The sequence below is a fragment of the Callorhinchus milii genome, unplaced genomic scaffold, assembly GCF_018977255.1.
Source record: "Callorhinchus milii isolate IMCB2004 unplaced genomic scaffold, IMCB_Cmil_1.0 Scaffold31, whole genome shotgun sequence".
Classification (NCBI taxonomy): Eukaryota; Metazoa; Chordata; class Chondrichthyes; order Chimaeriformes; family Callorhinchidae; genus Callorhinchus; species Callorhinchus milii.
In genome coordinates this window covers 781444-809275 of record NW_024704772.1, presented here as the reverse complement: position 1 = coordinate 809275, position 27832 = coordinate 781444, and the positions used below count along the sequence as shown (strand labels likewise).

Genomic DNA, 27832 nt, shown 5'->3' with positions numbered 1-27832 from the left:
GTGTGAATGTTAGTGTCTGACATGATGCTCTGCCAACCTTTATCATCCAGGCTCATGCGTGAAGACCGAGCACTTGGGAGAGCCATCAGGGCAGCCAAGGCCTACTTACGGTACAAGTGGGAAGTTTCACATGGAGCCATATCGTCTCCTATTGTCTCCTCTTGTGTGTTGTAGGTTTATATCAGGTCTGTCTGCAACGGTACGTCTAATAGCACTCCACTCACATTATTGGCACGGTCCCACTCCCTGCCTCCTGTTTAACATGGCGTTATTGTCCATGCTGCGCAAGCCACACATGTCTGTGGCAGTTCCTCTAGGTGTGCACACTCTTCCTTCCCTCTGTTAGTGACCCCGCCACTTTGACAGACCTGCCCATGCGAGTAACTTGGAACATTTTGCACCACCAGTGACTCTGCCCTTACCCTTGCAGCTGGATGTTAATTTACTTTGTTTTTTGTATCGCTGTGTTTTATACCAAGTTGCACAATCCTCCCTCCAATGAGCACTGGGGCCATCTCTGTGCGTGATGTAGCTCTTGTTACAGAGTACGATCACTTGTGATAGGGTGAGCACCAGCACTGGCATCAGGGATGGATTGAATGCCCGCCCTCATTGAGTTATCTCAGTTCATTTCGTTTTACACTGGTCAGAATACCCAACATGGAGGGTCACTCCATGTCACTCGTCAGAATGGTTTGGGTGAAGGAGGCCATTTTGCCCATTTGATCTTCTCCACGGAGAATGCTCACTCTCGATCTTCCCGTTTCAGTATAGTGCTATCAAACAAGTCCAGTGTCCTGCAGAAGTCAAACCAGCCAAGCCTAGTATTTGTCCCTGTGTGACTTCCACACGTACGTACGTACATACACTTTCCAGTAAGGCTTAGCGGAGAGGCATCAGGAGTGGGGGCCCTTTCTGGGGGTGGGGGGCTGCCGTCGCTGTGTCACAAACTGCTGCTCAGTTGAGATCGGCTTAACTCACTTTGATTCAAAGCAATGACCTTCTGGTGAGCATGGCTTAGTGGCTCGCAGGGCGGTGCCTTCATTAATTAGGCCACCACGACTGTGTGTTAAATCAGTTTAAACCTTCCCTGCTCCTGAAAAGCAAAGCGTGCAGGTGCTCACCCCGTTCTGAACAACAAGTTGTCACTCACTCCCATTATTGCCGACAAATGTCTGAATATATCGTGACAGCCTAGTAAATAAAAAAGCATTTTAGGCAAAATACAATTAGTGTGTTTTTATATTCTTATGCAAGAACATCTACACTTCTTGGCACATCACAGGGAATTGCAAGACTATGGTTGCTGGCAAACATGGCAGCTCTCTTGCAGACATAGTCTCACCAACAACCTTCAGGTGAATGACCAGTTTTGGTCTGCCACCATGTTTTATCACAGGACTCAGACTGCCTGACTGAAGTTTGCCTTCCTGACTTCTTTTGGAGAGTTGTCCAAATTGACTGCACGTGGCATTTTGACGGAACGGTCACTGAGGTGTACAGGCCCGGAATTTGACCTGTCTTCTCTCAGCCGAGGCAATATGAAGGGACAATGGTTGGCCTCTTGGGTTAAGAGGGTGCGGGGATTGGGAAATGGGCTGGTGCTTTTGATCGCTGCCCAGTCACCCATGCTGGAAAGTGTGTGTTTGGATATGGGATTAAGGTCAGGATCAAACTTGGCTGCAATGTGTATCCCTTGCTTCTCCAGTTGAACAGCCTGCCAACTCTTGCCGTCAAGACTTGCACATGAAGCACGGATGCCAGGCTGAGGCTTTGGAGGGTGCCCTTGGGACTGCAGTCCAACATAGGGCAGAGGCTCGTAGAATAAAGCGGATGACCCTGTGGTTTTAAGCAAAAATCTCAAGGACAGTGCAGTCAGGTGCTTGAGATGCCATTTAGTTTTACTGCCCTGAATGTAAATTCTCAAACAGGTGTTAACTTCCACTGCCTGGGACAGCCAAGGTCATGGAATTCTTCACTTCAGGCAAGCAGGCCGAATTGGTGACTGCTGGCACATGGCGCTAGGGGAGGTAGAGGGCGGGGAGGAGAGAAAGAGATTTGCCTACAGGAAGGTGAGAATGGCTGGTGCTAATTTCCCTGCGTACCTTGACAGAAATGCTTTATTATTGAGCTGACCTCACTGGCTGGCCAAATGCCTCCCCCTTTCCAGGCTGGCAGCAAAGCACGACTGGCTTGAAATTAATCCTGCATCTGATGGGCTGTGAAGCATATGTTCCCGCAGCCATGTTACTGGATGGCTGGTTACATGCATTTGGAGCCCTGCAGGTTGTGGTTAGAGCGCTTGCCTCGCAAGCAGTAGGACCTGGGTTCGATTCACGGGCAAGAGGAAACCTTAGGCAAGTTTCCTTATTCCGCACACATGCCTCTGTTTATCTACTATAAGTAGGAACCCGATTGTTAGTCCATTAGTGGACTGCTTTTCTGAGGGTAATAATCCCATAAAATATAATAATAATAATTCGGACTCTCAATCCATGACTGTTTGTGGGACACTGCTGTGCGCAGTTGGCTGCTGTGTTTCGCCCTAAGTGTTTCTGTATATATTTTTAGTTTGAACATATGAAGACTTAATTAATATTTCTTATAAATAGAACCAACTTATGAGCTCAAGGTAATAATAAAATGTGTGTGTTGGAGGGTTGGCATGTCAGTGATTGATTATGCCTTCTAGATTCACAGCATGTCAAACCAGTTTATGGTATGTTTAAACCCACTATTGCACACAGAACATGTACCATTATTATCTGGTTTGTGTCAGTGGCACCGTGCTAGTCGGTGCTTGGTTTTAGATTATTCCTGTGTTTTGATATTAAATCTCTCTCTCCTGCCCCGTGTGCTAATTTCTGTCCCGGAGATGCCTCCGGCTTTCTCAGTCCTGCGCTTGAACCAGCCTCTGGGAGTGTGTAGAAGTTATGCTTGGTTCCTTACGCCCCGATTCCCCGTTTCTACCTGTGAGGCAGCCTGTTCCACCCTCCGGAACCCCATTCCACAGTCCCTTTGCCTTGCGCCCTCCCTTACCTCCTTCAAGGCACGTCTCAAGACCATCCTCTTCAGCCGCTCCTCTGGTCACCTTCCCGCGCCCCCCTACCCTCCTTGCTCTTCACCCCTCCTGATCCCAACTTCCAGCTCGGATCCAAATCGCTGACTGTCCAGCACCTTGGGCTGTCCTCCCGACGGGAAAGGCACTGTGTAAATGACATTTGTTATTGGTCAGGCTTTTTTATTCTTTCTCTCTTTCCAGTTTTTTTAAATAAATTGTGGTTCTCTTTTTGCACTTCATATCTAAAGCTCTGAATCCTCTTCATAGAGGGATTTGTTTTGAAGTGCAGTGACGTACATGAGCAATTGCTCTCAAGAGGTCTACTGTAGCTGCAATGTCCCACAATTAGTAAGAGGATGAATGACCAATTCAGTGCATTTTGGTGTGGAGGGAATATTGGAAAACTCCATCCATGCATTCCTTCCAGAAGGTTCCATGGCATCTTCGGCGTCCACTTTAACAAAAACCTGTTCTCACTGGAAAGCAACCCAGTGCTCCCTCATGACTTTATCACACACAAAGCATACAGATAATTTACTTTACAATATATTCTGTGAAGCGCTTTGAGGCGCCTTGAACATGTAATCAATTGCTATGTCAAATCCAAGAATTATTATTATCTTAGATCACGAGACCGTGAGGTCTGACTCGTTGAGGGACCCAAGAAAAGGCACAAGTCAACCCTTTATAATAGTCCTGCAAAGTAATGCCAACGCCACATGGAGCCCGGCATGCCCAGAAGCCGATTGCTCGCCCCTTGCAGCATTTGACTTGAGCCGCGGCCTTAAACAGCTTGATTGATTCCGAGCAGCCTCCTCTCCTGCCAGCCCATTAACTTTGATTACCTCCCAAGTTGCAGAAAAGCAAGTGGTTCCTGTTGCTGTGTTTTTCCTGGAACAGACCATCTGCTCACAGCATGTGTGTGCAGATAAGAGACGGCTGTGATGTCAGTGAGGCCCACTCGGTGTGGCTAAAGCAAGCGGAAACCTTCTTGGCTCTTAATCCCGAGTTCAATGCAATGTTTAAAGCAAACAGCCCTAACTTTTTATTTTAAAGTATAATTTCCTCATGCCTCTAGGGTGAGATTTCATTGCCGTGCTCCCACTTACATGTTCAAGATCCCACAGCACTAGCGAGTTTCTCACACTGTCCCCGTCAACAATCCTGCTGATAAATTGATCTTCAATTACCTTTTCCTGGAGCTGTCAATGTCGATGTGCCAATAAATACACAACCGCTAGGTTTAATTGCTGTGAAGCGCTCTGAGCTGTTTTGATGTGGTGATAAGAAGTCATAACTGATTATTATGATTCATCTCAAGGCGGTTTGGGGGACTTTGCCAGTGTGAACGTCTTCATTGTTTGTCTTCACAGCAATCACAAGTTTTGACAGTAATTATTGTGAAGCTCTTTGAGATCTTCCAATAGGAGTCGGGTTTGGTATCTCGTTAGACTTCTGGAGTTCTAGAGTTCTTGCAGTGTAAATTGAGTGTTCATTTAAGAGACGAGGAGTCCTGTCTCTGGCAGAGTGACCGATGGAAGAAAGCCTACTTGAGCCCAGCATGTGTTGGGGGGGGTGGTGGGGATGCGGAGAGAGAGAGAGCAAACATGCTCACATCAAACTTGTCCCTTCTGTTTTGCAGAGAGAAGGAGGAAGAAAAGGAAGAACAGTTAATGGAAGAAAAGAAAAGGAAAAAAGAGGACAAGAAGAAGAAAGACGCCACTCAGAAGGTGAGTCAGAAAGTCCAGCCTTTTCCAGCCTAATAATACCTGTTGCGTTGCTATTCCGCAGTTTGTGTGTGGTTTTTTTTGGAAGGAATTGGGGCCTCTCTGTTCCTATGTAACAGTGATGGGATAAATTCCAAAATGCTGTTGTGGCTGGCCAGATGGCTAATGTTTAGCAATGTGCCAAGCGAATAAAATCAGAACTGAATTTGAGAACACGGAGAGAGCAGAAGTAAATTGTGTGTTTTATGGTGGGCTTGCACCACTGTGTGTCGCAGGAGGGCTCCTGTGTTTATGCCGTGTGAACAGTGTGTACTCCCTGGCGCTGCAAGATCAGGGACATTGTCGCATCATTCCTGCAGCGTAGCGGTTAGAGCACTCGCCTCACAAGCGAGTTGACCTGGGTTCGATTCCCAGACGGGGGTAGGGCGAAACGTTGGGCATGTTCCTTACACTGCACACTTGTTAGTAGATTGGTGGACCACTTTTGCTGGGGTAACAATACCTTCAAAAAATAATAGTGACTCAATCCACAACTGTTTGTGGGACACTGATGTGCACAGTTGCCTGCTGTGTTGCGCCCACACAATATACATATCCCTTGACAGTACATTCTGTGAAGCGCTTTGAGACATCTCGAAGACGTGATAAAGCGCGATATCAAGTGCAAGGATTATTATTATTGAAAAGTGTTTGGCAGTGCGTGCGTTGGTGGGTGCGTGGTCTTGGTTTACCACTGTTTCTATTGTGTTGGAAATTGGCTGCTGTCTCAACAAAATGACCGTGTGGCGCGCGCACGTGCAACTTTCAGATGTTGCGCCTTTTATTTGCATCAAACCAAAATTTCAAGCTGTAACGTGATCTGTAACTTGTGGGTGACTTTACATGTTGAGACATGCAGTTCTGTTGGCTTCTGTAGACACACTCGGTCTTTGGCCTCATCTTCCTGTTAGTGCAGATTTACCCAGCAGAGAGAGATTGGCCTGCCATCATTGTCAGTCGTCACTGTCTGGCCTATAATAATAATAATAATAATAATCCTTGCATTTGATATAGCGTTTTATCATGTCTTTGAAAAGCCTCAAAACTCTTCACAGAATATACTATACAGTGAATTGACTGTATATTTTGTGGGTGAAGCACAGCAGTCAGTTGCGGACAGCAGTGTCGTGGATTGAGTAACCACATTTTTTTTCTAGTAATACCCCCGGAAAAGTGATCCACCAATCGACTAACCACCGGGTTCCTACTTACTGCTAGGTAAACAGAGGAGCGTGTGTGCGTGTGGAGTAAGGAAACTTAACTGAGATTTTGCCGGGGAATTGAACCCAGGTCCTCTTGTTTGCGAGGTTGAGCACTCTAACCGCTGAGCTACAGGACTCTACTGGCCTATCAATATTGGTTGACGCACTAGCTTTTTGAAATTGGGTTTCTGCTAATAAAAGCGTGGGTGGCGCGAGATAAAAGTATCATTTAGGGAAGTTGCTCTGTCATTCTACAATAAATGGCGAATCCAAAAGGAGTGAGGTTAGTTTGGAAATGGAAAGAAGGAAGGGAGGATTTGACAGTCGGGGGGGGATAAAGTAATAGTTTGATAGGGGAGATGGGAAGGAAAGGTTGCGTGGGCAGAAATTATAACTAGCGTTTGTGCCAGGGTTGAGAAAACACTTATGGTAATAAAGCGAGGCCAATACCAGGATCTACTCTGTCCTAATTAGCGGTTTGTGGGCGGGTTAGCAAAACCAGATGGCCCTGGAACTGGGAATGGACTTGTGCTGCTGACAACTCAACCAGGCGTGGCCTGGGCTCGAGAGTTGATGTCATCTACGGTGGGGTTTTCAGTAATTTGTTCCCTCAATCTTTCCACTACCTCTTCTCCACCCCCCCGGCGGGGAAATAAAAGCTGTTTACTCATGATATCTGTCCTCGAACACTAAAGCAAAAGTGGGAGGTGGGTAGACCGAGCACATGAGCATTTCTTCACGCACAAAGAGTTGCTTGTGTCGGCATTCATGTGATGGTCATTATCCATTGTGTATGTGATCATGGCCCTGTTGTCTGTCTGTCTGGATGTATATCTGTTTGTTTGGGGGTATCTTAGGGGGTATGTGTTTGGGGTGTATCGGTGGGGGGGGGGGTGGGGATGTCTGTGTGTGTGCAGGTAAGGTAGGGAAGGCCATTCACATCTCAGTGAACGAACTTGCTGCACACGTTGTGTAATGCCGACATTGGGGTTGACACAAAATGACAGCTGTCTTTTTGAGTGGCACAAAATTATCGATGCGGCACCCTGCGTTCTGGTCTCTCTCTCTCTCTCTCTCTCTCTGCTACTCTACTCGTCATTTGAGGTTAGCTTTCTTTTTAATCAGTGATTTTTGCCTGCTTTCTTCCCTGTTTCCCCCCCCACCCAAATGTTCATAAGTTGGTCACTCAATCCTCGGCTGTTTGTTGACAATTGGCTGCAGCGTTTCACCCAAAAAATACAGTCAATTCACTTCACAGTATATCCTGTGAAGCGCTTTCAGTCGTGTGGCAGACGTAAGGCGCTATATCAAATACAACGATTATTATTCATCGTCTGTGTCATCTTAGTTTTTCTGAGGGCAAAAGAATCAATGTCAGCCCTTGAAAGAGAACTGGATAAGTATTTGCTGCAGAAAATTACAAGGGAGAGTGGGAGTTGATAGTAGTTCTTACAGCCCAGGCACAAGCAAGATGGTCTGAATGGCCTCTTGTGCTGTGATTTCTGTGTTGGCAGAACCAGGTGGTTGGTCAGAAGTGTCATGTCTCTCTTTGAGCAGGTTATGCCCGGCTCTACTGAGTGCGTTCCCAGCGACGCTCTGAATACCTGGGGCCTGGTTCAGTATGTGGTGGGCTGTAGCCTCATTACCCAGAGCCAGTCGGTACTCGATGGGTTAAAGGTTTCGAGGCCGTTGCTATTTAAGCAGGATCTTGCTGATGGTGTGGATTGCGTTACTTTGAACTGACACAGCACTTTCTCTTTTTTTCCCCCTCTCCCTCCCCATTAGGTCACAGAACAAAAAACCAAAGGTAAGAGTCTAATATTGTTTTTCTTAAAAAAAATCTCTCGGGTAAAATTGAAACGTATTGTCGTACGCGTGACAGGTGCGAGGGTGAGCTTGACTCGTGGAGTGTTGGGGCCGTCGGGAGTTTTTGGTTTAGAGATAGAGGCTTTTTCTTGCTAATCCGGTCCAGTAACTAAGCAGACAGAGCTCACAAGCGTTTGAAGCATACGGAAGAAGCATGTTCGCTGCTCAAGTAAAGCACCTCGGGGTATTATTGTTATTGGGCTTCCCTTCTGCAGTGCGCACTCGGTTTCCCACTCCATCCCTGTGGATTAATGAACAGTTGGTAAGGATTACGTCGCTGGTGAACTGCGCTGCAATAAAACGTTGTGTTATCAGGACTCGCTGATGTCCAAAGCCCACGGATTGAGATTGCTGCCCTGCGCTTGCATTGGGTGTTTGGGTGGTGGGGGGGGTTGATTCACTTCAAATGAATTCCTGTGGCCTAGATGTGCCGTCAGAGGGAGCCATTGCAGCACGTAACACTGGGGGTATTTCAGCTTCAAGCTTCAGTTGCTAAGAAAATGGCTTGCTTCCCAGTTGCGTGGCTGGCACTGTGTGCAGCGTAACTGCGCGCAGTTTATAATGAAAAGGCTCGAGCCGGAATCTCGGTGAAACGTGGCCTCAAACACTGCAGCCCCTCGCAGACCGACCGTATAACCGATCGCTTGTCGGCTCTGAGTAAGCCCACGGCGCAGAAACTGAATGCTTCAGCACTCCCCGTGCAAGTGGCATCGGATCAGTGGAGAACAAAGGGAAACCAGGTGGTGGGAGCTGTGAATCGGACTTGGACTTATTCTCTCTCCCTCTCTCTCTGCCCGTTTGTCTCCCCCTTGCTAACTTCCACCCTGCTGAATTCTTTTGTCATATTAACATAAGCGGTCAACATTAACCCTTGCTAGTGCTAGCACACCTCTGGCCCAGCTATTCTGGGTCCCACCAAATTGGCCGCTCACGTCATATATACACATTGTGCTCTTTGGGACAAGTTGGGACTGGAGAGGTTCCCAGGCCAGTCTAGAGGCTTGCCTACGCTTTAAATAGCAAGTACTCTGGGATTTAAAGCACATTTCTTGAAGCAAGATAGGTTGGGCCCTGAGTTTTCCCAAAGAACCACGTTTTTTGTGTTTAAAGGTGCAACGTATATTTCAAAGAACAGAGTTTGGACTTATGTAACCTAGACTGACGCCTCAGTGAGTGTTGAATAAGTGCACAGCGGATGAGATGACATACTGAATTACAGGTGGATGTTTAAAGGTTGTGAGACAATTTGTTTAAAAAGAGCAGTGCTCCCAATAATCTCGCACTTCTGTGCGTTATTGGCTGCCGCACTTTGCCCACAAAATACAATTTACTTTGCAGTATATTCTGCGACGCAGCCAATATATTTGGTGAAGCGCCTTATCACATCTCCCTTGAAGATGTGATAAGTTGCTGTATCAAATGCAAGGATTATTATTATTCACTGAAAGAGAGCCAGATGAGTTGGCGATTCACCTCTTTGCTGCGGCAGATTAGTGGCCGTATTTGCCTTAATAGCCGCAGCCTCCACTTCAAAGCAGCTCCTTGCGTGAAGCGCTTTGAGATGTTTTGAAGTGACAAAGGCGCTGGCTGTATCAAACATGTTTAATGTTGCAGTGTGATCATGAACAGATAGCACTCTTCTTTCTATGAAAGACACCATTGTGCGGTGCTTGGTAGCAGTTGTATTGCTTTTCCTGCAGAAATTTTCATTGACACTTAGAGTAGAAATACTTGACTGACCGACTGACTGACTGAAGGATTGACTGAATGATGTGCTTACCTGTAGTTTGAGGCAGACAAGCTAGTCAGGAAGTTGATCATCCTGCGCAATGTAAGAGATTTATCAGGTGTCCAATAAGGCAGATGCCATGGACAGCCCAGGAGGTCGCCGATAAAAGGAGCTTTGTTCAGGAACACTGGCCGCCTTGTCTTGACGTCGCTGGGTTTCAGTGGGCTAACCTCCTGCGTCACATGATTAGCTGCAACAACCCGATGTTAGCGGAATGGGTTGAGCTGTTGCCGTCGGCGATGTGGTGGCGCCATAACCCGATCGCTTTCCGGGGAGTAATGGACCCTTCGAAAATAAAATAAATAATAATAATTTGTTCACTCAATCCACGATTGCTTGTGGGACGTCGCTGGGCGCAATTAGCTGCCGCATTTCGCCACAAAACGCACGTCACTCCACTTTACAGGGTGTCCTGTGAAGAGCTTGAGCGCTTTCGTGGTAAGGCGCTATATCAAATTCAAGGAATATTATTAAATTGTTTTTTTTTCCAGTGCCCGAAGCGACGAAGCCAAGTCTAAGCCAGCCCCCTACTGCCACCCCAGTTGGCAGCGTTCCAACACCACCCGGCAACGGTGGTAACAATGCCAAAAGGGCGGTGGCCACCAACGGCCAGCCACAGAACGCCGCCCGCTACCTGCCCCGTGAGGTGCCTCCTCGATTCCGCCAGCACGAGCACAAGGTGTTACTGAAACGCGGGCAGCCCCCTCCGCCTTCCTGCGGGCTTCTCGGAGGTGGTGCGGGGCCTCCCGGGCTGCCGGGGACAAACCCTGGCACCACACAAGCGTCAGCGCAACCCAACGGCCCGCTGCAGCTCGGCGGTGCACCAGCGGGTAAGTACTGCCAGCGTCCAAATCACCCACTGGCCAACAAGGCTCCGTGTTGCAGAAGCAAGCAGTGAATAGTATTGAATTAGTCTTCAAAATCTAACTTTAGTTCATCTAATTTCATTTATTTTGTCCTCTGTTTACCTCACTGTAAGGAGGAACCTGACTGACTGTTGAAATTTTATATTTTCACGGTGGGAAGAAGCAATGTTTTAATTCTTTCTCTTTATTTGCTTTAACTTGGGACATTTTGTTGCAAAGATTTAGAATCGTAATTAGCACTTGTGTCTGTATGCAGGGGGAAAAAATCAAACCAAGTCCCGCTCATAGATTCGCACACAAAATATATAGTCAGTCCACTTCACAGTATCTCCTGTGAAGCGCTTTGAGACGTCTTGACGACCTGATAAGGCGCTATATCAAATGCCAGGATTATTATTATTAGTCTAAGTGCACGTCAAGTGACTGGCCTCTTTCTGTTGTAGATTCAAGCCCTGGGGGTGCTGGTTCAAATTATGCAAGTTCTGCTTGGGGTTCAAGCTCGTCCAGCGCTGATCCCCATCACCACGGCTGGGATAAGTTGATCGTAGACGGGTCTGATATGGAAGCTTGGCCTTGCATCACAGGCAGAGACTCGGAGGCCGCCTCGGAACACGTAGACAATGAAGCTGCTTCCAGCCTGGCCTCTGAGAAGAGCCTGTCGCCAGCAGGGGTCGCTACCAGGAGCGGCAAGGGACCTCCGAGCCAGTGCCCGGCCGGCAACGGGAAGAGTGAATGTAAATTGGGGGCCTGGAACATGGGTCTCGTGCCTAAACCCAGTCAAACAACTTCCATCTCTTCGGAGAGCAAAGAGGGACTCAGCAATTGGAAAAACTTGAGCAGCCCCGACGGAGGGGCGGGCCTGGGCTTGACCTTGAACCCAAACATCAACCCGTCGGCCTGGCCGGTGTTGGGCCAGGAGGGCAACTCTGGTAAAGGGACACTGGAGACGGACATTCTGAGCTCCGGTTCAGTCGGTCAAAGCCCCAGGGATCAGGACGGCACCGCTGCGGGCGCCTGGGCAAAACAGACAAAAGCGGAAAATGCGGGTGTTACATGGAATGCTTCTGTCGGAGAACAGCCTCCAGCTCCGAACACTGATGGACCAAATAACAGCGACACTAACTCTCTGAATCCCGGCTCGCAGAGCAGCGGGAACCCTTTGCAAAACAAGGGAGTGTCCGAAGCAACAGGGAACGGGACCTGGAACATGCCCTTAGGGATGGGCTTGGGAAGCCCCTTGGTATTGAACCAGTCCCCGAGCACTGACTCCTCGTCCGAAGGCAGTATTAGAGCGACTCTGGAAGGACGGGGAACTTGGAATACAGTCTGGGGATCCACTGGAGCCGATTCCATTTCTGGACAGAATGGTATAGGAGCCGATGGCAATAACGTGCAGTGCGGCGACGAGCTGATCAAAACTGGCTCCGTCATGAAACAGTTGCTAGTGAACCGGTCGCGGACTGAATCCTGGGACAATAACGGCGGTCCGTGGGACTCTGAGCCACAAGACCCCGGGAAAGCCAAACACTGGGGGAAAGGGAACAGCAGGACAGCTCCCGGCAGTGCTCAGGGTATGTGGGGTCAACAGCCCGGGGCGGATAACCGCCCCGAAGGGGAATGGGGTAGCTCTCTCAGCGAACAGAACTCTGGCACAGGCGGCTGGGACAATCACAGAGTCAATCCCCTCCCGGAACAGCAAGGAGAGAGCGCGCAGAATCCCCAAACCTGGGCAAAGGCTTCGGGTTCTATTGGCAGCGACTCGGGTCGAGGGAGCAACAAGAAGGGGGGCCCCGGCCCCGAAAGTCACCCCGGGGCCCGTCGTGCAAACAAGATGGACTCTTCCGAGCAGGAGGAGGCGGTGCAGACTGTCATGAACCGGACGGACCTGGACCCCAGGGTGCTGTCCAACAACGGCTGGGGCCAGACTCAGATCAAGCAGAACACCACATGGGACACTGAGGCACCCGCCAGGAACGAGAGGCGCACGGACAAAGGAACCGAAGGGTGGGAGAGCTCTTCTTCCTCCTCCACCACTGCTGCTCCGAGCACTAACTCAGGGGGCTGGGGCGAAGGGCCCGCTCAGAGCAGTCACTGCTCGTCTGGGTGGGGAGAGGCTCCGCAGCCTTCAAGTGCGGAGTGGAAGGACACAAAGAACCCCAGCGGGTGGGTGGATCCAAAGAGCGGCCAAGGTTGGGGTGGCGGGATGCCAGAGGAGAAGCTGCCATCTTGGAACGACGGCCCGAGGGTCAAGGAGTCCGGCTGGGGCGCAAGACAGCAACCGGGTCAGAGCTGGTCAACAAATAACGGCTGGGGAGACGGAGGAGGAGGAGGACAGTCGGCCGACCAGCCCAAAGGGGGCGGTTGGGAGGCTCCGAGCTCGGGCTCCAGGTGGGGCGAGGGAGGCCGAGGCGATGGGGGATCCTGGGGAGGAGGGGGCAACGTCAATGCCAACCCAAGGAGCGGTTGGGAAGAGACCTCGCGGCACCAGGGGTGGGGGGAGACGCCCAAAGCCGCCGCTCCGTCCTCCTGGAACAAGCAGCAAGAACCCCCATTGCCCAGCTCCTGGGGCTCGATGCCCGCCGGGGGCCGGCAATCGGGGCCCAGTTGGGGTCAGGCGACCCCAGTGCCCCCCACCCCTCTGCAGCCCACGCCAAAGGAAGAGGAGCCCACTGGCTGGGAGGAGCCCTCCCCTCAGTCCATTTCGAGGAAAACGGAGATCGACGACGGCACTTCAGCCTGGGGCGACCCCAGCAACTACAGCTACAAACACGTGAACCTGTGGGACAAGAACTCGCAGGGTGAGGGCTCCGGCGGAGGTGGTGCTGGTGGTGGGGGCAGCATGATGCCGCGGGAACAGAACCCGGCCAACCCCGGGACAGGACGAGGCTCCACATCGAGTTCCGGTGAGATTTCACGCTGTCCGTATTGTCTCGTTGCTTCTGGTCAGGGAGCTTACTTCCAGGGTTAGCAATCGGGGGGTGAGGTCCTTCCGTTCTGACGTTGGCACTGACATGAAAGGCGCTTTACAAATGTTGTTGTTTGTTGTTGGAGTGGACATTCGCGTGCCACCTCACTGTGACGGGGTGGGTTCTCTACCGACTTCCTCGCATCGCAAGATGGTGAGCGAAGGGTTGGTTTGTACCCGCTGTTTGAAAGGAAGCCATCTTGTGCGGGTGCGATGAACGTATAGAGTGGGGAGCAGCGGCAAGAGACGGTGCCATGTTCCTCTCTCCATTTACATGTCGGCAAGCAACACAAACAGATTACATTTGCAAAGTGCCTTTCCCGTCGGGAGGAAAGCCCAAGGCGATGGGCAGTCAGGGCTTTGGACCAGAGGCGTGGGTTGTGATCAGGAGTGCAAGGAAGGTGGAGGCAGAGAGGCTGAAGATTCGACTGCCGATAGTAGGGCGGGCCAGGCAACTGCTTATCGCATCATTCATTGTTTTGTGGGGAAAAAGTGTCTTCCCTACGGTGCCGATGTAGGATCTCTGCTCCAACTGGGTCTTGTGCTGCCTTAGCACAGCTAACCTCCCATCGATCGGTTCCAATGTTGCATTTTATTTTAATACATCAAAATAAATTGTGTTAAGTGTGCAGTGCTTTCTGGTGGTGCAAACCGCTTCCCCCGAGGAATGCTCAGAGGCTGAACTGATGGCATAATGCTGTTTGTGTTCCAAGTACCCTTGTTGCCTTGTGTGGTTTTTCTCCTCGGAATAAATTGGGGCTTTTCTTTATTGGAAGGGAAGTCTGAGGTTGGGGCGGGAGGTGTGGTGTGTGTCATACTCCTGTCTCTTCGGAGTCCTGTAGTGTAGTGGTGAGAGCACTTGCCTCGCAATCGAGAGTACCTGGGATTGATTTCTGGGCGGGACGAAACCTTAGGGAAGTTTCCCTACTCCACATGCCTCTGTTTACCTAAGTAAGTAGGAACCTGGTTGCTAGTTGTTTGGGCAATCACTTTCCCTTTAAAAAATAAATAATGGTCACTGAATCCCCAACTGTTTGTGGGAAGCTGCTGTGCGCAATTGGCTGCCACAAAGTTTACAGTTTAAACTTTGTTTTAAGACTTAAACAAAGTCTTCAGTTTACAGTATATCCTGTGAAGCGCTTGGAGATGTCTCGAAGGCATGATAAGGCGCTGAATCAAATGCAAGGATTATTATTATTTATTCATTCTTTCCCCTCCACCACCCCTTCCTTCCCAAAAACCTTGTGCCCACATCCGACTGGCTTGCCGTCCTTGAATAGACTTGGCAGCAGGCAGGTGCAGAGGTGGATTCCAGGAATCCTTAGCTGGTCGTCTGTTGCAACCAGTATTTAGAGGACAGATCAGCCTTTGTGTTCCACAAGCTGCCTCCTCCCCCTTCAACCCCCACCCCCCCCCCCCTCTGCTGGTAAGATGAAACGACAGACTTGGCTTGCCTCCGATCAGAGGTCACAAACCTGTGCCAATTTAACAAGCCAAAAAAAAGGGGGAAGGAATGCAGTTCGGACAGATATGTTGCTGTTTGGATTCTAATTAAATTGCTCAGAGTTCCTGAGTTCTAGAGACCAGCTCCTGACGTGTTTTTTGACATTTTGAATAAGCTTTGGTAAAATAACAGGATTATTTTGGGAAGCAAAATGTAATTTAGACTTCTCATTTTTGGCGCCCTTTCTGTGTGTGTGTGTGTGTATGTGTGTATATTATGTATGTATATACCGGTCATCTTTGTGTGAGGTAAAGACACTTCAGCCTTGAGGACAGGCATCTCTCTCCAAGCGGATCTAATAATAATAGTGATCTTGCATTTGATATAGAGCCTTATCATGTCTTTGAGCCGTCTCAAAGCACTTCACAGTAAAGTGAATTGAACATGTATTTTGTTGGCGGCCAATTGTGCACAGCAGTCTCCCAATTTTTGCCTCCAGGAAAGCGATCCGCCAATCGACTAACGACCGGGTTCTTACTTCCTGCTAGGTAAACAGGCGAATATGTGGAGTAAACAAACTTGCCCAATGTTTCGCCCTGCCCGGGAATCAAACCCAGGTCCTCTCGCTTGCAAGGCGAGTGCTCTAACCACTGAGCTACTGAAATCAACGAGAGATTCAATGATAGAATCATTAAATTGGCGCATATGGTATTTTCTGCTCCTTCCCAGATTATGATTTCCGATGTCTCCTGTTGACGGGAAAGATATCTCTTAACTTCCCCGTTTGGTTTATGAATTTGGGGAAAGATATAAATGAGGATATGCCCCCCCAAAAAAGGATAAAATTGGGATTAAGTTGCGGTCTTTCTGCGTGTTTTGCAGGTTCGAAATCTATGCAGGACGGATGGGCAGGGGGTGACAGACCCCCTGTGACAGGTACCCATCCCCCTAGCTGGGAGGAAGAGGATGACGGAGAAATGGGCCTGTGGAACAGCACAGGAACTCAGGAGACTAACTCGTCCTACAGCTCGTCCAACTGGGCCTCAGGGGGGAAGAAACTTAAGGTGCGTCTGTGCTACTCTATATCCCCCCACCTTCCCCCCCGGCCAGGCTAGTACATGCAGTACCATCAATTTTTTTTTATTTAGGCCAATAGTGCAGGACAATAAATAGAGCAATAGACATGAGCTCCCTCGGCTCAGCGGGGTGGGTGGGGGTTGTATTGGGGTGTGGATGGAGGCGGTAGTTCATGTCATGACGTAGCTTTCCTCAGTCAGAAGGTTTCTTCTAATGTCTTCTTATTCCAGGGCTCCATATCCATGAAAGGTGGGAACAATGACACGTGGATCAACCCTCTCTCTAATCAGTTCTCTAAACTGGGATTACTGGTAAGCATAGCTTTACTGAGCACACTGGAGCCTTGTTTGTTACCACAACTGATTCGCCAGCTAAATTTACACCATTAAACCTGCTGCTCACTAAACGCATTACTTCCTAAGCCTCTTGCGACCAAACGGGATGTCTGTTGGTCGGAAAGAGATTGCCAGTAAGAATGGCAACTGGTTTGGCAGCCTCCTGCTTGACATCTTAATCCCCACTGGTCAGGGCAAAGGTTGAGTAATAATGTTGTGTGGGTGCTTTTCTATTTGAAATTAAGCCAAGTGCTATTATAATTCCTGACCACTATCTCCGTCCCATCACAAACGGCTTCCTGCTGCCGTAGTAATTGGCCCTAGTTTCTTTAAAATATGATGACTGTGTCACGCTGACCACTAAAGGACCATTCATTTTCTTGCTGTGTGTTCTTTTCGCAGAGGGAGTCTTCCGAAGACAGTGTTGGTAACAAGATGGACTTAACGGTTGGTGAGTATGATTCTAACCAGATCGTGAGCTGTTTGGATGAAGAAAGCCCTGCAGCCATTCAGCTCACCATCACAGAATTGTGTGTCAGTCTGGCTCAGGCCTCCTGAGTCAGAAAGTTGTGGGTTCAAGCCCCAAGTTGGGCCTTTGAACAGGAGCTAGAGGTTGTCAGAGGTGCCGTCCTTTGGGTGAGATGTTAAATCTAGGTTGTGTCCACCTGTTCAGGTGGGCATTAAAGATCCTTTGATACAATTCCAAAAGAGAAGGAAGTGTATCTCAGTGCCTTGACCAACAATCTCCCAAATAAAGGGGGCGGAAAATTGTCATTCATTTATGAGCTATGCAGTGTGAAGTCTGATCAGTCACAGCATCAGTCATGTTCCTTTTCCTCTCCCTTTAGGCGGTCTTCCCGACAAAAAGCTGGAGTCTGATAAACGAGGAATGAACATGGATTACAATGGAATGATGAGGAAAGACCGATCAGGATTCCGGCCACCCAATCCCAAAGATTCTCCCTCCACAGACAATGGGCCCTACTTTGAGAAGGTAAGTGCTCTCTCTCTCTCTCTCACTCTGGTAACCACCGTGTCATATTGTTTTTCATTCATCCGGTGTTTGTGTTTAGGTTCTTCAGAGTGAGCTGCCAAGCCAAATGCCTTTACCATCCATGTGTAATTCCAACACTCACTCCTGAGATTAAGTACTTGAACAAAAAAAACATTTTGAAGTGTGTGGGGAATGGTTAGGGGAGCGAGCACTGGCGCAGACACGATGGGGAGAGAGCAGGGAATGGGATTAGAGTAGAGAGCTCCCAGTGGGGGAGTGAGCACCAGCACAGACACGGTGTTGGGAGAGCAGGAATCTCGACCAGCAAACCAGTGACTTTCCAAGAGCGTGAATTCACTGAGTTAGAACAAACTGCATGAGAAATGGTTTGGTTCACGGTATGTGGGTGGGGTGTGTGTGCGCGTGAGTGCATGTGTGGCATGTGCACAGTAACAGTTGGTCATGTATGATGGGTCGCTTGACACGGACCCACATCTCTGTGATTGGAGTATGGCACTAATTTCTCTTGCGCTGTGAGTGACGCCTAATTGCTTTCTGCTCTCGGTTGGTTGTTTTTCTCACTACTCTTCTAGCTCTAACCCCCCTCTCTCTCTCTCTCTGCTGTTATTTTTTTTGTCTGTGCGTCCCATTTCTCCCTCTCCCCCCCCCCACCCCGACTGCATGCTATCTGGCTAACCCTCCTCCAGCTGACCTTGCCTTTCTCCAATCAAGACGGCTGCCTGTCTGACGATGCGTCTGGCTCGCCCTTCTCCCCTCCTCCGAGCTGCAAGCTGTCTCCCTCGGGCTCCACTGTACCTCCTCCTGCCAATCTCAGCTGCATCGGTTCTGTCCTTAACACGCAAAACATTAGCGCTCGACACGTAAGGCTGCTTACTTTCTGGGCGTGTCTGTGTCTGTGCCTGAGATGATGCGATGTCGTAGTGTGTTCCTCTGCTGTGAATAAAGCCTGTGCTTGGGGTGGGGGGAAAAGGAGAAACTCTCTGGTTCTTGATCAAGCTGTGAAGCTTCAAGGGACATCTCAAAGACGTGATGAGGCACCGTATCAAATGCAAGGATTATTATTGCTGCTATTATCATTACAGCGCCTGATCGCGGTTTCGAGAAGTCTCCCAGAGCTTCGCAGAATATACTGTAAAGCGGAGTAACTGCATAGTTTGTGGGCGAAACGCGGCAGCCAATCGCGCACAGCGGCGTCCCACACAAACGGTCCTTAAATGTAAAGTTCTATGAGGCAAAAAAAAACAAACTCCACGCCTCGGTCAGAGCTGCAGTCCCCCCTCTCCCTGTCACAGTCGCTTCCTGTGCAGCGCTGTGTGAACCGTCGCTGAGAGGGGATGTAAATGATGAGTCTCCCTTGTGTGTCATGCGTCTCTTGCAGAGTGGCAATCATGGTCTGTTCGGCAGCAGTGCAGCACAATCCAGAGGTATGCACCCGCCTCAGGTGCCACCCATGAACTCATCACAGCCTAACCTACGGGCTCAAGTGCCTCCACAGTTCCTGCCCCCTCAGGTACGTAACTTGCAATCTTTGTTAGTCGTTGTAACCCTTTGGGACATCCATTCCACAGTTCGTTTGCCTCGCTCCCCACCCTTGCCGCCTGCAAGGCACGTCTCAAGGGTGTCTTCTTCAACTGTGAAGGGCTCTGTGTAAATAAATGTAAGTTGTCGTTTAAGACGCTTATTGATCTCTCGTATTTTCAGGTTCCTGCCTCCATGCTGAAACACGCCCCTCCGAACGGCGCCCTGAACCCAGCCCTCTTCAGCCTTGGTCCCCAACTTTCTTCCCAACAGATAACCATGCTCAGCCAGCTCCCTCAGCTACCCCAGCTACAGCTGGTAAGTTTAAAAACAGCAGCTGCAACAAGTTGCATTTACATAGCGCCCTTCGTGCTTGTTAGCGCCCCGGAGCGCTTGACAGTGGTGGAGTCTGACACCAATCCAGGGGAGGGGGGAGCAGGGAGGTGACTGTAAGCACGATCAAAATGGAAGGTGTTTAGGTGGGATTTGAAAGTAGGGATGGGACAAGGCGGAGGGATTGAGTGAGAGCGTGCTCTTCCTCTCCTCCGTGTTGTGTCTGAGCATGTGTCTGCATACTCCCACTTGACACAGCTTGCTTGACAACATTCCAGCCTCCTTAGCACAGTCGGTTAACTGGTTCTTGTTCGGCACTTGCACATACCTGGACCTGAGGGAAATGGGGAGGAGAAAGGGAAAGGGTGAGTATACAAACTGAGTAGAGAAGGTGCAGGGAAGGGAAAGCTGTGTGCATGTGTCCAGCTTGCCCTGTTGTGGTGGTGGTGATAATAATAATAATAATCCTTGCATTTGGTATAGGGATTTATCCCGTCTCCAAGCGCTTCAAAGGATATGCTGTAAAGTGAATTAGCTGTAGATTTTGTGAGCGTGTCGCTGCAGCCAGTTGCGCACAGTAGTGTCCCACGAACAGTCGTAGATTGAGTGACCCTATTATTTTTACACCAGGAAAAGCGGACCACCAATCATCAACTAGTAGCTGACCTGTGTTTCCCCGAGGCAGCGCGATCGGGAGTGCAGTCACTGAGTGTTTTGCACGCAGTCATTTTGCGCCCAGCGACGTCCCTGCAAACAGCCGCGAAGCTGCTTGACGTGTGTCTTGTCTTGTTCCATTGCAGGCGTACCAGCTCCTGATTCAGCAACAGCAGCAACAGGTGCTGCAGAGCCAGCGGAAGCTCTCGGTCGCAGTCCGACAGCAACAAGAACAGCAGGTAGGAGAGAAGCCAACCGACCGCTGTATCTGTGTGTGAAGCGCTTTGAGATGTGAAAGGCGCTGTGGTCGAGTCCTCTGCTCTTAGCTGACTTGTGGTTTATTTTGTATTGCGTTTGCAAAAAAAAAAATAACATGGAACCTCGCTTCCCCTCCCTCCCTCCCTCCGTGAGCTGTATTCAGTGATTCCCATTGTGTAGTGGTTAGCGCGCTCGCCTCGCAAGCGAGAGGAACCGGGTTCCATTCCCGGCCGGTCACTCAATCCACGACAGTCAATTCACTTCACAGTATATTCTGTGAAGCGCTTTGAGACTTCTCAAAGACGTGGTAATTATTATGATGTTTCCCCCTGCAGCTTGCTCGCATTGTCAGCGCTCTGCAACAGCAGCAGCAGCAGCACCGACACCCCAATGCCCCCGGGATGAAGCACTCGCCCTCACACCCCGGGCTACCCAGGCAACACCTGGACAATGTCGTGCCTAGCTCTCTCTCCTCCGGCCTTCCAGACTTCCAGACCAAAGGACAACTTCAGCCAGGCTACCCCATGGGTAAGGCTCAACATTTCGCTGTGGGTTACCACTTCCTGCGTGTGTTCTCTCTGGCTCTCCCCCTTCCCCACATCCTCCCCCCTCCCCAAACTGCGCTGAGCTGCAGGACAGCCTAGGGGGAGGGAGTTGCTAAACTGTGTGATAGCTGTGTTAAGATCTCCGAGACGCTGCTCTGCACGAGGGGCGTTGTATAAGTGCAAGTTGTTGTTGATATTTCCATATAGAAAGCTGCGTAACCTCATTGGAGTCTCTTGTGTGTGGCGAGTGTGTCTCGTTTGTGTGCGGTGTGTTGGTGGGGGGCGGGAGTAAGACCACTGCCTCGGCCGCAGGTAGGTCAGTGGTACTGTGAAAGCTTTAGCGGTGAAAACGACATGGTTTCTTGCCCTGGTTGACCTGTGCTTGCACTGTACGGCCCTCTTATTAAGAGTTTCATTGTCGGGTGAGTTCACGTCGAGCTTACGGCTGCTGGAGCCATTGTGACCCGTTTTGAGCGCTGGTTACGATTTTGTGGACCTTGGTCTAATAACACTGAGGCGCTATTCTACATGAAGGGCGCTATGTAAGTGCAAGTTCTTGTTATGATAGAGCTGCACTGTATTCATGCTATCCTCTCTCTCTCTGCCCACCAGGCCTGAGTTCAAACATGAACATGAACCAGTTAGACGTCAACAGTATTGTAGGGATGAAGGAGCCTCAGTCTCAGCAGTCGCGGCTCAAGCAATGGACAACCATGGACGGTCTCTCTCCTGCCACTCCACCGCCAGAACACAACCCCCTGAAAAACGGTAACGTCCCATCCCGGTTCAAGTGTGTGTGTGGTGGGGGTGGGGGTTGGGGGAGAGCTGCTTGTCAGTGTTGAGGGGGTTTTGCAGTACAGTTGGTGGGAGGATGTTGGGATAGTAGAGCGTAAGTAATCGGGGAAACTCCAAACTATTCACTGCCCCAACCAACTGTGAGTTTGATTTGGACAAGAAGCTCGACTAAAGGACCAACCAGTCCCACTCCTCCCCCTCCCCCCCGCTCTTGCCCCATAGCCCCACAAGTCTTTTCCTTTTCAAGTGCCTAAATGTACTAAACAGGGAAGTTTAGATGCGTGTTTTGATTTAGTGAACTCGCAGGTAATGGCAAGGTGTAATGTTGTTTGCCCAGGTGCTATTTCGAGCAGTATGGCACCATCGGTGAAGCCTCGCGACAGTCTGCCCTACTACGAGATGATCGCGGGCGACTCCTTGGCCAGCCACTCGGGTCCTGCCAGTGACAACTGGGCCACCCCTAAGCTGTCCAACGGCTCCAGCTCCAGTTGGCCTCCAGGTAGGCGGCCGCCTTAAGCACAATAATAATAATATAATAATAATATACGCACATAGCAGTTCACTGGACGAAAGAAGACTTCAAACGACTTTACAAAATAAACATCTCCACCGTTCCTGCTCCCAGTTTCTCGGTGTCCAATATAGAGCAGGTGCACAATCTCCCCAACCCTATCAGTTTCTGACACACACACACACACGCACAACTGTTGGATTGTGGGTGTCTTCAATGCATCTCTCTCTCTCTCAGAGTTCCGCCCTGGGGAGCCCTGGAAGGGTTTCCAAAGCATCGACCCCGAATCTGACCCCTACGCCACCCCGGCGAGCATGATCAGCAGCTCAGCGGCCCCCCCCTCCCCGGACTCGGAACACCAACTTCTCAGGGACAGGAGCACAGGTACGGACGGACTCCCATTCCCTCTGGGTGTCTTAGCAGAAACCAGGGCGACAGTGTCTGGGCAATGGATGGTGGGACGTGGTGCCTCTCTCTCTCTTTCTCAGTCAGGTTCTGCCACTGTTAAGCGCTCAGAGACGCTATCCTGCGTGGAGGATGCTATATAAGTGCAAGTTGTTGTTGTTCCCTCCCTCTTTCTCTCTCGTACTCGATTGCCGGGAGCTCAAGAGCTCGAGTGGAAAATGAGCTATGAATAGGGACGGAATATCAGCACAGTTGGGCTGTCTCCTCCTCCCAGCCCCCCCCCTCGCTCCTGCTAGTAATCAGAAAGTCAGCAGAAATAGCCATTGTTTGTACTGAGGTTTTTCCTCACTGTTCCCACTCTTGTGTAAAGAGGAGCTGCATGTGTTTGCTACGTGTTTAACTGTACAGCAGGGAGCTCGGTAGTTGTGTCCGACTTCTGCGTATGTTATTTCAGGAGATGACCTAATAACCACACTATTGTCACAACCACAAAAAGCCCTGGTCCCCATTAGCGTGGAGATTCTGCTGTGCACTGCCACCCAGTCCCTCAGTCTCCCCACACACTTGTTGTAAGGAAGACTTTGTCCCTGTGTCATCATAATACTGTCTGCTCTGTCAGCTGCCAGCAAAACCTTTTCACTTGGGGAAAATTGGTCTGAGGGCTGATGACTGACTGGGATTTTGTGTTGCGTTGTCAGTCAGTGATTTATTTTTTCCCCCCCAGATTAGTTGTGGGGCAGGAGGACATGACCTTAAAGGGGGTCAGGACTGGGGAGGGGGGGGGGGGAATGAGTATCTGAAGCGTGCGACCCCAGAAATCTGAGAGACGGGCTGAGAGGAAGGTTAAAGGATGTGGGGAGGAGGGAGGCAGGCGATGTGTTGCTGGACTCTTGACACTGACGTTAATTTGGAGTGCGTCCTCTCTCTCTCTCTCTCTCTCTCTATCTCCCCCTCCCCACATAGGGTCCAGTTCCTCCCTGAACACCTCGCTGCCTTCACCCGGTGCCTGGTCCTATAGTGCCTCAAACAGCTCCTACAGCACCGTACAGAGCACTTCAGGTGAGGTCTTTGGGCGACTTCCTGCCTATTTATTGTCGACGTCCAGCTGCAGACTGACGCCCTGGGACACCGCTCGCTGCCCCTTAAGAGTCCCCCATTTAATTTTAACTTCTCTCAACTGCTTGAGGGTTCCCCCCACCCCGTCTTCAGATCGCTCCTGAAGATATTCCCGTTCGACCACGCCAACAATCGGTCACCTCTCTCAGGCTCTGGGATGGTGGGGAGGGGGGTTGTTGGGGTGGGGGGAAGCGTGTGCTGCCTTTTTGTTGGAGGGTGTCACGTGTTCGCCTTCAGCGATGCTGTCTGCCGGCTCCCGGGCCGGTCCTGTTGTCCGGCAACTTGCTAATCAGCGTGTCCCCCTCTTCCCGTTGCAGCCAAGTTCAACGACTTCAAATCGACCTGGTCGCCGGATCCCATCGGCCATCCCAGGATGTGGAAGAATCAAATCCCCTCGAAGAACACTAACCCCCCCACCCGCCCCCCGCCCGGGCTGAGCAATCAGAAGCCCCCCTCCTCCCCGTGGGGCAGTGGGGCTCCCCGCTTCAGCCGAGGATGGGGACTGCAGGAGTCCCGCTACGTGCCGAGTCAGTGTCTACATCTCCTCCTCCTCCTGCTTGTCTCTGGGTTCTCTCCTGCTTTGGCTGCTCTAATAATAATAATAATCCTTACATTATTATCCCAAATTTTTTTCCCAAAAATAATTAATTTGGTCACTCAACCCACGACTGTCGATTCATTTAACAGCATATCCCGTGAAGCGCACTGAGATTTCTCGAAGACCTGATAAGGCGACGTATCAAATGCGAGGGTTATCATTATTAATATTATTTGATGTGGCCTCTTATCGCCTCTTTGCCAAGCGCTTAACAGAACGCGCTGTGAAGTGAATTGACTGTGTATTTTGTGGGCGAAACGCGGTGGCTAATGGCGCAGGGCAGGGTCCCCGCAAACCGTCGTGGATTGAGGGACCAAATTGTTAATTGTTTTTTTAAAAACTTTAAATTGCAAAGCTAGCCTTGCCCACCTGCTTGAGAGAGAGCTGCTGTGTTGCGATGGTGTTGCTGTGTGTGTGTGTGTGTGTGTGTGGGCGGGGTGTGGGGAGAGAAAGAGACTGCAGATTCAAAGTCTCCTATAAATCCTGATCTCTGACTGTCTCTCTCTCTCTCTCTCCCTAGGTACTAACTGGAGTGACGGAGGTTCGAGCGGATCTGGTCGGGTCAGCTCCTGGCTTGTGCTTCACAATCTCACTCCACAGGTAAATATAACCCACCACCACCACCTCGGCCAGCGAGGAACCCCCGTGGTGTGAGGCGGCGATTGTGGTCCAAAATCCCTGACCGTCCCGACGTGAAAGGCGGGCCGCGTAAAGGCAATGTGCTGCTGCTCTTCCCGTGACGGTTTAACTCCCGTCTCTCTTCCAGATCGACGGCTCAACCCTGCGCACCATCTGCATGCAGCACGGCCCACTGATAACATTCCACCTGAACCTGACCCACGGCACCGCGTTGGTGAGATACAGCACCAAGCAGGAGGCCGCCAAGGCACAGACAGCGTTGCACATGTAAGTCCCGGCCCATCGTTGGCCCGTTCATGAATGCCCCGCGAGGGGAGCTCCACAACCGTGTGGTGTGAGAAGTAATGTAAAGCCTGACAGCTGGTTAGAAGGTTGTACTGGGGGCAGAGTGCTTGAGTATCTGCCGTCGGTATAGGAAAAGGGGTGTGAATGGGATTGCACTCACTCACTCACTCTCACACACATGTATTATTGTGCACACTTGAATGCACAACCTGCTGAGCTGCCCAGAAACATTCGAGGTGTTGGTGCTTTTACGATCCAAGAGGCAATTGTGCGACTGTTTTAATCACGTGTCTGTTTGAATGATGGCCCCTGCGCCATGTGCAGTCTACCCAATTCTCATCGGTGTACGATGTGGGGGTGGGAGGGAGAAGTCAGTGCAGTGCTTCGGGGGCTTTCCCTGTCCCTCCCCTCTCTCCCCCCCCCCCCCCAACGCCGCCGCGCGGAGGGCTTTAGTGACAGGCGTCCTTTCTGCTCGTCCGCCTGTCTGCTGGCCGTTGAGACGGGCTGGTCACAGACTGCTGACCGGGCAGTTCTATTCAGCCGCGCAATTGTTCAGCTGATTAATAAGGAAGGGAAAATCGTTGGGTGGGAAAAATGTTTTTTTTTACATATTAATAGTAACGTGCACAAATTGAGGGGAGTGGGGGAGGGAGAATTCATGCACATATTAGATCAGGAGCAAGGTTTCTACTCTCTCCTGTTCCTCTCCATCACACACGCACTCAGAGGACTACACCCCCCCACCTCCATGCGTACACACACACCCTGCCACACACACACATGACTGCAGTTGAGAGTGTCTCTCAGATGTATAGAGAGTTGATAGTAGTGAGCAGCATTACTCCAGTTGACACTGGAGACTAATCCTTGGATCAGTGTTAAGTCGACTGGGCCCCTGAACCTGCGACTGGTTGTTTTAACCTGAGAGAGGCTTTGTGTGGTTAGGGCGCAGTGGCTGGGTGTATTGTGCACTCACTCTGCGTTCAGATCCAATCTGCCCCTGTTTATTCTTTCTGAGGGGACAGTTAATGTGACCCAGTGGGTTTAGCAGCAATGGTGATCGTGATCAGAGTGACGACAGCGGAACTCCCCTGGTGTACGACTCAATTCAAGTCACTGAAAGGTCCCGGGCTGCTTTGTGGGATACTTGCTGCTTGTGCGCAATTGGCTGCCGCGTGTCGCCCGCAAAATACAGTCGAGTCACTTGACAGTGTGTCCTGTGAATCGCTTTGAGACGTCTGGTTGACGTGATGAGGCGCCGTATCAAATGTGAGGATGATTATTGTTATTCCTCCCCTCCTCCATGCAGGTGTGTGTTGGGGAACACTACCATCCTTGCTGAGTTTGTCAGCGAAGAGGAAGTCAATCGCTATTTTGCACAAGGTCAGTTATCCACGCCATCTCCGGGCTGGCAGACACTGGAGACAGGACAGAGCCAGATGGAGCCGGTGGGGAGCAGCCTGCACTCATTCGGGGGGCGCAGCCTGCTCAGCCAGTGGAACAGTGGGGGTCCGGCAGTCAACAGGGGCAGCAGTAACCTGGCGGGTGCCTCTCTCTGGGGGACCACAAACTACACGGCCAGCTTATGGGGTTCCCCAGCCTCGGAGGACTCACACAGGATGGGCAGCCCTGCTCCCTTGCTACCCGGTGACCTGCTGGGAGGAGGGGGCGATTCGATCTGAAATTTGAAACTCTTTAAGCTTTTTTCAACCTTTAGACCTGTGACGAACGACCTCGTGAACATTTTTTTTTCGTTGGAACAGCAGCACTAATTAATCTGTGTATTTTTTTTTCAAACTGCAATAAGTTTTGAAAAAAACGAGAGTTTAAAACAAAAATGGAAGTGGGGGTGTGGTGGGGGCGCCGGGCGGTTGGGGGTGGGGGGTAAAGGAGAATAAACTTTAAGTAAGTAGGGGGCGGGGGGTATGGTGTGTGTGTGTTGGGGGGGGGGGGGGAGGGGGGGAAAGGGGGTGTTAAGCCCGCAGTCTTTTTAATGTGCACATAGACTCCTTTCCCCCCTCCTCAGCTCCCCCATTCTCCGTCTCCCCCCCCCCCCCCCCCCCCCAACCTCCGGATTTCCGCCTCGCTTTTTTTTCTCCTTACCGCCCCCCACCCCAGCACCCCCCCCCCCACCACCTCCTCCCCCAGGAAAGGAAAATAAAAAAAATTACAAAACCTAAACACACACATAAAATTAAACAAAAAAAAAATAACATATCATACTTCAAAGAATACTTGAATCATGGAACGCCAACATTTAAAATGTGAAGTTACACTCGCCATCAAAACGAAGCAAGATAAGTAAATAAATAAATACCTTTTTATTAAAAGAAATAAGTAGTTTTACTTTTCCTTATTTGGTTATTTACCCCATCGCCACCCTCGTTCTTCCCCTCCCCCACTCCCTCCCGCGCAATCCCTCTGTTAAAGGGACATAACTAGTGTTGCAAGAGGGGGGGGCATTTACTGTATAGAAACATAACACACCCCAAGTCCTAGGCACCTTTCCGTCCTACCCTCTGATATCCCACTGCATACACCCTCTTGTGTCGAGCTTCCTGGTATAGGTCAACACCCAACCCAATCCTCTTGTCGTTTGCTGACTCTATGCCCATGTCCCAAGGCAACCTCACCCTCACCCCCAAACCTCTGCCAGACCTGACCCATGTTTTCTTTTTGAAGTTGGAGCAGGATTGTGTGTGTGTGTGTGTGAGTGTGTGTGTGGTGGGGCGGGTGGGGGGGAGAAACAACTTCTGGTTTTTCCGCAGCTCTTCCAGAAGAAAAAACGT

The 27832-nt window shown here is 50.4% G+C and overlaps 1 protein-coding gene across 12 annotated transcripts in view; it reads left to right on the top strand.

Moving 5' to 3' along the window:
• tnrc6ba (trinucleotide repeat containing adaptor 6Ba) overlaps positions 1–26873 on the top strand; it is a 53867-nt gene extending 26994 nt beyond the window's left edge. For all 12 annotated transcript variants that reach the window (XM_042344956.1, XM_042344963.1, XM_042344955.1 and 9 more), the window contains 20 exons: positions 4704–4791; positions 7815–7836; positions 10176–10514; positions 10994–13453; positions 15842–16023; positions 16267–16347; positions 16774–16822; positions 17220–17365; positions 18765–18896; positions 19088–19222; positions 20038–20130; positions 20485–20677; positions 21307–21462; positions 21827–21988; positions 22238–22384; positions 23369–23464; positions 23839–24048; positions 24640–24719; positions 24886–25025; positions 26353–26873. In XM_042344956.1, the coding sequence (XP_042200890.1) occupies positions 4704–4791; positions 7815–7836; positions 10176–10514; positions 10994–13453; positions 15842–16023; positions 16267–16347; positions 16774–16822; positions 17220–17365; positions 18765–18896; positions 19088–19222; positions 20038–20130; positions 20485–20677; positions 21307–21462; positions 21827–21988; positions 22238–22384; positions 23369–23464; positions 23839–24048; positions 24640–24719; positions 24886–25025; positions 26353–26725 (5284 nt within the window). In that variant the 3' untranslated portion in view covers positions 26726–26873. The remainder of the gene's footprint in view (positions 1–4703; positions 4792–7814; positions 7837–10175; positions 10515–10993; positions 13454–15841; positions 16024–16266; positions 16348–16773; positions 16823–17219; positions 17366–18764; positions 18897–19087; positions 19223–20037; positions 20131–20484; positions 20678–21306; positions 21463–21826; positions 21989–22237; positions 22385–23368; positions 23465–23838; positions 24049–24639; positions 24720–24885; positions 25026–26352) is intronic.
• Positions 26874–27832: the final 959 nt, after the last annotated feature.